At 44.1% G+C, this 9,947-nt stretch overlaps 2 protein-coding genes across 7 annotated transcripts in view; both read right to left on the bottom strand.

The window, feature by feature from the left end:
- Nucleotides 1–718: 718 nt before the first annotated feature.
- Nucleotides 719–2,752, bottom strand: Mrps16 (mitochondrial ribosomal protein S16). Its single transcript, XM_051174479.1, has 4 exons — nt 2,613–2,752; nt 2,155–2,349; nt 1,364–1,638; nt 719–951 (listed from the first exon to the last, which is right to left on the bottom strand). The coding sequence occupies exons 1-4, from the start codon at nt 2,750–2,752 to the stop codon at nt 818–820; spliced, it is 744 nt and encodes a 247-aa protein (XP_051030436.1). The 3' UTR covers nt 719–817.
- A 111-nt stretch (nt 2,753–2,863) lies between these two features.
- The window catches only part of Cfap70 (cilia and flagella associated protein 70), a 64,004-nt gene continuing 56,920 nt past the window's right edge, over nt 2,864–9,947 (bottom strand). For 5 of the 6 annotated variants that reach the window (XM_051174488.1, XM_051174489.1, XM_051174493.1 and 2 more), the window contains 4 exons: nt 6,140–6,229; nt 3,561–3,662; nt 3,305–3,352; nt 2,864–3,058 (listed from right to left, as the gene is read on the bottom strand). In XM_051174488.1, coding sequence (XP_051030445.1) covers nt 2,978–3,058; nt 3,305–3,352; nt 3,561–3,662; nt 6,140–6,229 — 321 coding nt within the window. In that variant the 3' untranslated portion in view covers nt 2,864–2,977. Of the gene's footprint in view, nt 3,059–3,304; nt 3,353–3,560; nt 3,663–6,139; nt 6,230–7,654; nt 7,891–9,947 lie in introns of those variants that run through there. The other variant, XM_051174494.1, reaches the window with a different exon arrangement.

Below are 9,947 nucleotides of genomic sequence, written 5' to 3'. Positions count from 1 at the left end.
CTTACTACTCTCTTAAAAGGCAGTGGGACAGGCTTTACATCCCAACACTCTGGAGGGAGGCAGAGGCAGGTGGATCTCTGTGAGTTAGAGGCCAGCATTGTCTACAGAGTAAGTTCCAGGCCAGCCTGGGCTATTACAGAGAAACCCTGGGGGAGGGGGGATTATATATTAAAGTGCCAAACCAACTTTATAACCCATCTTTGTAAACCTCAAGAAAACAATATACATCTCCACTAACAAACACTAAACAAGGTAATTTCTTCCTGAGCTTTGAGATGAACCCAAGTGATAAAGGGTCAGGCAAGAGTAGCTCTACCTGTAATCCCAGAACTCAGGAGACCTGACAGTCAAGGCCAGTGTGGTCTACATAGCACATGTAACAAGCAAGCAAGGGGGTTTGAATGGCATTTGAATGGCCCAACACATTCTCATTGAGGGCTCTGAAGCAGGAAAGTACTGAAAGGCAGCAGACTGTAAACTTGGCCATGTGACCACGGAGAGCCTAACCCAAAGGCCAAGCCCCCTCTAACCACTGACTCACAAGGTAAAGCAGAAAGCCTAGCAGTTATCTACACCTAGCTCAAACATCAGACAATAAATCCTCTAACCACTGACTCACAAGGTAAAGCAGAAAGCTTAGCAGTTATCTACACCTAGCTCAAACATCAGACAATGAATCTGTCTGACTCCTGCTCAGGGTATGCTGGAAGACTGGGACTTGGAAAACTCCATTTATTGATCCTCAAGCCCAACAAAAAGTTCTACAAGAGTTGTGAAGGCCCTTGCCCTTGTAACCACAACTGTGTGCACTCTGGAGTCAGCTTGCTTCTGTTTCTCCCAGCTCTAATTCTGTTTTCTGAGATGCCAAGAGGACTTCTTGAGCTCTCTTCCTTCGAAGTCTCTCAGCATTTGTGATCATCATTGGATGCAGGGGGTAAAAACCAGAAAGACCTAAAAGCAAGAGGATTTTTGTTGTAATATTGTACATGCCAGTGTGTCCCAGGAGTCTGTTTCACAGAACTGAGATGCAATACCTGACCCATAGCATAGACAAGAAACAGACCAAACTCACTGTCTAGTTCCTAACACTGTTCTCATTTAAAAAAAAGGGGGGGGGAGCAAACTGACAGGTACCCCAAACACACTAGTTCCACCCCCCCCCCAATCCCAATCACTCGAAGTCTTCTAAAGGAGTTTACAAAGGGGTCCTCCAGATTTAAAAACCGGCAATTACATCACACTACACCTTCCACCCCTGTGCTGAGCAGCTTGGATGGAATGAAAATTATTCTTCTTTCCCATTATCCTAGAGCTGACCCCAGTATAAAATCTCTTAAATTATCTAAACTCAGAGATAGTTTACCTAGAAGTTTTTCCATGGGCTTAGAGAGGTGAGCCCCACAGCCAATCCAATGCCGGATCCGGTCCAGGTTGAGGGCAACCAGTTTTTCTCCGTTACTATTGGGCAGTGGATCGTAGGAGCCCAACTGCTCCACGAAGCGGCCATCCCTGGGACACTTGTTGTGAGCAGCCACAATTCGGTAAAAGGGCCGGTTGGTGCAGCCACCCAAAGCAAGGCGGATGGTTAGATGGCCCCCATGGTATGCTTTGCAGACAAAGGTTGCTGTAGAGAAATAACTAGTTAGGAAGACACAAAATGGGTCATATAAGGTAAAGGCACAATTCCTCCTCCTAGTGCAACGTTCTCACTTCCAATCTGTTCATTCCATCCGGCTTAGGTACCAACTTGTCTGTGAAACTTTCCCCTTAACCAATCCATCCCAGATGTGCGAGCATAACACGGACCTGCCACTTGCTAGATTGACCTTGTCGTAACCTTAACTGCCTCATCAGCAAGACGACTTCTACAACGATTTCATGGTAAAACTAAAAAGAGAGGCCGGGCGTGGTGAAGCACGCCTTTAATTACAGCACATTTGGGAGGCAGAGGCCAACGATGAGTTTGCTGTTATGAGTTCAAAGCCAGACTCTCTTTATATTGTGATTTCTAGGCCAGCCAGGCTACACAATGAGACCCGTCTAAAAACAAAGGGGACTGAGACGAGGCGCCGCTGTAAGGCACTGCGGAGCTCCTAGCCCGGGTCGCCGCTGCCCGCACCCGTCCCGAAGACTCTTTCACTTACTAAGGTGGACCATAGTGCAGCGACCAGTGACCCTTTGGCGGTCCTTCCTGTATACACCAACTCCACAGAGTCTGAAGCCTGAAGCCTGGAGGAGCGCCCCAAGCGGCAGCGCAGGCACACGCCCCAGCACCGCTTAAGATCCGAAAAGCCCTCTGCGGAAGCCTCCGGCCGCTCGCCCTGCCTCTTCCGCTTTCTCTTTCTGAGTCTACCGGAAGGCAACAAGGGGACCCTGACTTCCTTTAACGATGCGGAAAAGGAAGGGGGTGCGTGCGTGCGTGCGTGCGTGCGTGCGTGCGTGCGTGTGTGTGTGTGTGTGTGTAACGATGCGGAAGAGGGTGTGTGAGTGTTTGTGTGAGAGGGCAAGATTCCGGTTGATTTAAAGAAATTAGTATATCTCTCTTAAGCAAAATACCTCTCTTTCAGCTCTCCCAAAACGCTTAGCCCCCAGAATATCCTCTGCTCTCTTACCTAGTGACACAGCATGGCAGTATTCTAAGGCCACCTTTGAAGATGATACCATAATTCCCAAGCCCCAGTAACTGAAGCTGGTCAAGGACCTTGGCAATTGACCATAAGCTTTCATCAGAAATTCTAATAGTTACAACCATGATGCATATAGCTATTCACAAATGTTTACTAATTAGTTAATTATATGTGCTATGTAAGACTCTAGAAACACACTGACAAACTGAGGTTCTTTCTTTTTTTTAATTGTCTGATTTACAGTTAACATCTAATGGGGGGAGGGGAGTCCAGGTTTCATCTAGAGACAATTTGGGAAGGAAAGATGCTATGCTTGGGGGTCCCATACTGAATATCCACTTGCCAGGACATCAGAAAGATGGATCTCCAAAGCCAACCATTTCCTGTACACTGTGGATTTCTGCAAGCAGAGCCTCGTTTTTCAGTTTCAACTGCAGAAACAAGACAGGAAGAACAAATCACACCAACACACCTCCAAGCTTTGAAGATCCCTAATTTACAAGGCTCTAAATTTGTGGGAATAGAATGGGCTTTTCCTATACTCTCATCACCATGAGACCCCCTTAAAGACTTGGAATGTTGTGTTGTTTTCAAGGGTGTGTGTTCCCTTGGTGGAAATTCATCAAGCACTGTGAGCTCTCACAATCTACAGCCTTGGTATGGCATCTGTCTCATACCTTTATTGTGTACTTGTAGGCCTGCTCAGCTTCCAGTTGTCGTCCAACCTGAAGCAGAAAGAAAGCACAGTATGTCCTTCCGGTTTCAAGGAGGAACTGCCCAAGATTGATACTTCCTTTGTCAAAAGTACAATGACCAAATCCAGAGCTCATGGAACTTAAGTTATTATGTGTTAACAACCAGTTTACCTTTCTTTGTTGGACCCTCCCCTGTTCTCTGAAAGGGCTTTGTAAAGGGACAATGTGAAACACTCACTTTCAGGCAGACCAGAGCCAGATAGGCCCACACTTCAGCATTGTAGTTATTCAATGCATTTGCTTCAGAGAGAGCATCCTCAGCCTCAGTGAGCTCTTCCAGCTTGGCAGAGAGGGAGAGACAGAAGACACAGTCTAAAGTGATGGGAGAGGTCATTCTGTATGTTTCTCATACTAGCTAATAATAAAGCACTGTTGGCAAATAGGAAAGGGAGATAGGAGGGACTAGGAGACAAGGAGGAAATAGGAAGTAGTAAGGAGGATTCAAGATGGAGTGTCTGGAGAGAGCTGGACGCCAGCCGCCTCCCCGGTAAGAGAAGGCCATGTGAAAATACATAGATCAGCAGAAATGGGTTCATAATTAAAGGCAGAGCTAGCCGATAAGAAACTAGTAACTGGCCAACAGGATAATATCAAATACAGAGTCTCCGTGTGTTATTTGGGGCTGGCTTGGTGGCGGAACAAGAGCAGGTGGCGGGCAGAAAAAACCGTACTTGTTACACTAAAGTGTTTTTTTTTTTTTTCACTGAAGCAAACTAGAATCAGCTTAGGGTGAAATCAATATCCGACCAGTAGCTGTCTATGACCTTCCGGTACCAGTGCTCCTTCAAACAAAACCTCAGAATTCATCAGTGTCTCCAGAGTCACATACAGCATACATTTTATATGTTCTTATATAATTATGTAACTACTAATACATATTATTTGTGGGTGGATATATGGTGTGTATATATATATATATATATATATATATATATATATATATCCTCCCCATGATATCGAAACTTTTTTAAATTTATTTTTGTTTTAAAAGTATTTACTTAGAGACTTGGTCTCAGGATTGGCTTATAGTCCAGACCGGCCTTGAAAGCGAAACTATCCACCCACAGTCAACCAGGCATTGGTACTATAGGGGTGAACCACCAGGCCTAGATAGTTTTGTTTTTCTGATTTGAAAGAATAATGAGTGAGCTGTGTGGTGAGGAACACTCAGAAGGCAGATCTCTGTGAGTTCAAGGCCAGCCTTGTCTACAAAGCAAGTTCCAGGACAGCCAGGGCTACACAGAGAAACCCTGTCTTGGAAAAGCAGAGAGAGAGAGAGAGAGAGAGAGAGAGAGAGAGAGAGAGAGAGAGAGAGAGAGAGAGAGAGAGAGAGAGAGGGTTTCTAAGCCCATGTTTGGATTCGTACTTCAGGTCTTCCAGACATTGATTATTCAGTCAATGTACATTATCTGAGGATGTGTTCTATGCTCAGCAATATTCTTGATGCTGAGAATAAAAATACGTATATACATATACATCCCCCTACCTAAAGACCCATTGATACATAAAAGATAAAAACAATGAAAAATTAAGTACAAACAGTTCCATTACAAAATAAATATTTCTACAGTAAAAGCACACTTACAATCTAGAGATGGGACAAAGAGAAACAGTACCAGATCTACCCTAAGACTGAAGGATAGCCTCAGAGAAGAAATGTCACTATGATGGACCATGAAGGATAAGTAGATGCATAAGGTCATGGGAATAAAGGAACCAACTACAAAGGTATGTGTACATAATGCACAAAAAAAAAAAAAACTTTTTTTTGGAGACATGGTCTCTCTGGAGCCCTGGCTGGCCTGTAACTTGCTGTGTAGAGTAGGCTGGCCTTGACCTCATAGAAAGCCACCTTCTTTTGCCTCTGCCTCTACCTCCTGAATGATGGGATCAAAGGCATGTTTACAGCTTTGAAGGTACTGTCCCCAGCCTCAGGCAGGAACTCTGTGAACATGAACATCAACAACCTCACAGTCTTGGCAGAAAATATTGTCTGTCTATAATCCTACCACTGGGTAGGCATGAGAGAAAGATGAGTTAAAGGTCATATTTAGCTATACCATGAGTTTGAGACTACCCTGGGTGCACAAGAGCCCCATCCCTGGCCTTGGGAGAGACAGGAATTAGACTCTGGCCTGACCATATTAACGGGTTTGCAGATGGGCTGCTCCATGTCTAACAGTTGCTTTAAAAGATTCCAGAGAGAAATGTTGAGGCAAAGTTGAAGATTGTGGTGACCTAAAGTCAATGACTGCCAAAGCAGGGTAAAGTAGAAGGCATTTTCTTCTCTTTATGACTAAAGACATTTAAAACTGTCCATGATAAAAAGCTAAAAGAAAAATATTGACACCATAGCTGGTTGTGTGGCCCTGGGAGCACACTTCTGTGTGTTTACATGTCAGGTTTCTCAGCTAGGTTTTCCTTAGTTTTTCTTTTTTGTTTGTTTAGTTTTGTTTTATGTGCATTAGGATTTTGTTTGATTTTTAGTTTTTTGAGACAGGGTTTCTCTGTGTAGTTCTAGCTGTCCTGGGACTCTATATAGACCAGGCTGGCCTTGAACTCATGGAGATCTGCCTGCCTCTGCCACCCAAGTGCTGAGATCAAAGGTGTGCACCACCACTTCTAGGTCTTATGAACAATTTGAAGAGTAGTTGTTTTTGTTAGAGCAGACTGCCCTCCCACTATCATCACAACCTCCCTCAATATGCTTGGAGGACAGAGAAATCAGGGCCAGGTAACAAGCCTTTGTACTCTTACCCGGTAACAGGCAATTCCTAGTCCCAGCCAGGTCAGACACGAAGGGGATCTCTTACAGGCTTGCATGTAGGTTCTCTTTGCCTTTTCATACTGTCAAAAGAAAAGTACCATAAGCTTCAAACACCATGTTGCTAAGGTAACTGTGAGCTTCTTGACAGTTTTGTTCCAGAGTAATATAAAACTGAGTGAGTCCTTGGATTATATTTCCATGGATACTTTAAAGGAGGTGTTGCAAGAGTACTAGGGAGAGCTGAGGAAGCCAAAATGAAAGGGCAGATTTTCACCTGGAAGCAAATTGGTAGACAAGGGAGGAACTTAAACTGGGTATTCTAGGGAAGCACAGTGATTATATGAATTTTGTTGAGACTTTATGTATGTGCTACATCTTTTCAGTTAGAAGAGGCATCATCAGCTAGAGAGATGCCTCAGTGGCTAAGAACACTAGCTGGTTTTCCAGGGGTCCTGAGTTCCATTCCCAGCAACCACATGATGGCTCACAACCATCTGGGATGAGATCTGGTGCCCTCTTCTGGCCTGCAGGGACACATACAGACAGAACACTGTATACATAATAAATAGATCTTTGAAGGAAAAGGAGGAGGAGGAAGAGGAGGAAGAAGAAGAGGAGGAGGAGGAGTTATCATGTGATGGGGTGACAGACACTGACCCTCTGGTCCCTCTGAGAACCTATTCTCTGATCAGAAAAGTCTTCAAGGTACCACAGAAGACATTAGAGAAACTCAAAGACCAAACTTCCATTCAGAGGCAAGGTCTGCTACTCAGCTTCTAAGAGCTAAGAAAAGAAGGTTAGTTGAGCCCAGAAGTGCAAAGACAGTCTTGTAACTGTAATGCTATTTCTTACTTATGCTGACTGTATCTGCTGTGCATCTGATTCAAGAAAAAAATTTTAAAAAAAAAAGCTCTATTTGGTTCAAAAAAAAAAAAAAAAGATGACATTTCATTTCCTTTAGTGTGGGTGAGAAGAGACATAGCCCAAACTGGTCTCAAGCTTGCTATGTAGCCCAGGACAGCATTCAAAAGCTCACTCTACATCCTGAAACCTGGAAGACAGGGATGCCCTGACACACCTAGTTCTATGTGATGGTGGGAATCAATCCCAAGGCTGCATTCTTGATAGACATGTACTCAACTAGCTGCACTATATCCCTAGACCATTGTCTCTTTTTTGTTTTTTGAGACAATACCTCAGTACTTCCCCCAGGTTGATTTCAAAGTTCTGTGCTCAAGCAATCTGTGACCTAAGCTCCTGAGCACTGGGACTATAGGCACACACTGCCACACTCAAGACCTGGTCTCTTTCCAAAATGAAACTTTCAAAAGAAGTAGGACTCAAGCAGAGCAGTGGTGGCACATACCTTTAATCCCAACACTCAGGAGGCAGAAGCAGGCACATCTTTTTGAGTTTGAGGTCAGCCTGGTCTACAGAGTGAGTTCCAAGACAGCCAAGGTTACACAGAGAAACCCTGTTTCAGAAAACAAAAATAAACATTAAAAAGAAGTAGGGCCCCATGCCTTATTTCTTGTCTTATATCTATAGCTGATCTTCAGCATTTAATCTAGGAACTGGTTGCCTAGTAACCATGAAGTCAGTAGTGCCTGGAAGATGCAGCTTGCAATGACCTTAGAAAGACAATGATTCCTTATTTACTTCACTGCAGTAGGGCTGTGATTTCTCTCAGCCCTGGTTTAGCCTTCCCATGTATATTGTCGAGCATTGGAACTTCATGTTCCTGTTAATACACAAAAAACAAAACAAAACTAACATTCACAGGTGAAAAAGGGAAAAGGAATGAAGACAAAATAAAATGAGGGAATCAAAACATTGATGACAGAATGGTGACAACAATTATGTGTCCAGGTGGTTTGTTCTCTTATTGTGTTTATTTTGCATGTATTTGAAGTTTTCTATAATAGCAAACCCCTGTTCTACCCCATTGCAAAGGCCCTTGGGGTAATTTCCCTAAAAGACAGCAGAGGGACAGCTGAGGAGTCAAGTTAGAGTGCCCAAGAGGATGGGCACTAGCCTAAGTTAGATGAGACCTAATGCTTTGTATTGGGAAGGAAGTCTGAAGAAGTCCTTTAGAGTCCCAGGACATGTTCTGTCCCTTAAGTCAAGCTAAGAATGTTTCTTTTAAAACACCAATGATGACTTATGTTGGAGAGGATGTGGAGAAAGGTTAACACTCCTCCACTGCTGGTGGGAGTGCAAACTCATACACCCATTTTGGAGATCAGTATGACGGTTCCTCAGGAAAATGGGAATTAGTTTACCACAGGACCCGACAATCCCCCTCTTAGGCATATACCCAAAGGATTCACATCCATGCAACAAAGACATCTGTTCAACTATGTTCATAGCAGCACTATCTGTAATAGCAAGAACCTGGAAGCAACCTAGATGTCCCTCAATTGAAGAATGGTTAATGAAGATGTGGCACATCTACACAATGGAATACTACTCTGCAGAAAAAAATAATGGTATCTTGAAATTTGCAGGCAAGTGGATGGCACTTGAAGAAACCATCCTGAATGAGGTAACCCAGTCACAAAAAGAGGAACACAGTATGTACTCACTCATATATGGATTTTAGACCTAGATCAAAGGATTACCAGCCTATAATTCACACCACCAGAGGAACTAGGATACAAGGTGTATTCTAAGAGATTCATATAAAGTCCCTCACAGAACTGGGAAGGGACAAGTCCCCCAGAGCTCAGGGGAAGTGGGGGGGCAGCGAATGGAGAGAGAAGTAGGAGAAAACGAGGGGGAGGAAAGGAAAAAATGTGCGACCAGGAAGATTGAGCCTGGTTAGGAATAGAAGACAGGAAAGAGGGAGTGAGACAGAGAGAGAGAGAGAACATAAAAGAAGGAGCCAATATTGGTTTGAAGAGAAAATTGAACACAAAGAAAGGTCTAGAGAACTACAAGACTGCTCCCAACTAACAATTTGAGCTTCCGTGGAAAGGCTATCATAAATGCCCTTCCCGGAAAGTGAGATCAACTACTAACTTCTCCATTGAGCCCTCAACTAATGCCTGTTGGAAACAGGATCAAACACCCATACATAAACACTGAGTCGAACTAGAGAACCCAGATGCAGATGGAGAGGACAAGACCAGGCGGCAGAAACACATAGAGACAGCTTACCTGAACAAGGAGGAGCTAACGGGCCACCAGACTGATAGCTGGGAAGCCAGCCTGGGACTGACTCAGGCCCCCCTGAATATGGGTCTCAGCCAGAAGGACTGAGCAGTCTAAGGGACCTCAGACAGTGGAGCCAGGATGTATCCCTGGTGCACAAAAGGACTTTGCGAACACATCCCCCATGGAGGGATAACTGCCTTAATCTAGAGACAGGAGAGAAGCCCTAGTCCCTACTTCACATGACCTGTCAGATCTACATGACCCCAACTGGATGGCATTGTCCTACATATGAAATTGGGGTGGGGGGGTGGGAGGGGAGGGTGGTTAGAGTGCATGTGAGAGGGCAGAGACGGTAAAAGGGGGGGAGAAGGAGGGAGGAAAGGAGGGAACTGGGATCGACATGTAAAATAATAAATTAAATTTAAAAAAATGCTTTGACTCCAAAATTTAAGTTCAAGGACAAGTTACTGGGGAAAAGGATTTCTATTTTTGTTTCCACAGAAAATGAAAAGATGTGGATTCCTTCCAGACTAATGTGGTTTAATCACACCAGACCGCCTGAAACAGAGTACGAGGTGATCCTACATTCAAAACAGCTGGACAAAGCAGTCCTACAGACTACAGCTAGGATTTCTGAATCTT

The sequence above is a fragment of the Phodopus roborovskii genome, unplaced genomic scaffold (assembly GCF_943737965.1).
Source record: "Phodopus roborovskii unplaced genomic scaffold, PHOROB, whole genome shotgun sequence".
In the NCBI taxonomy this organism is placed as follows: domain Eukaryota; kingdom Metazoa; phylum Chordata; class Mammalia; order Rodentia; family Cricetidae; genus Phodopus; species Phodopus roborovskii.
Note: the sequence above shows the minus strand (reverse complement) of the source record. Positions and strands in the feature narration are given on the sequence as shown.

Bases quoted from the DNA above. Each gene is read 5' to 3' on its own strand.
- Mrps16 (XM_051174479.1), bottom strand. From the start codon at position 2,752: ATGGTTGTAACTATTAGAATTTCTGATGAAAGCTTATGGTCAATTGCC. The intron at 2,350-2,612 runs GTAAGAGAGCAG...GCCTTCCGGTAG, and splicing joins CTGCCATGCTGTGTCACTAG to ACTCAGAAAGAGAAAGCGGA. The intron at 1,639-2,154 runs GTCCACCTTAGT...CTTCCTAACTAG, and splicing joins TCACTGGTCGCTGCACTATG to TTATTTCTCTACAGCAACCT.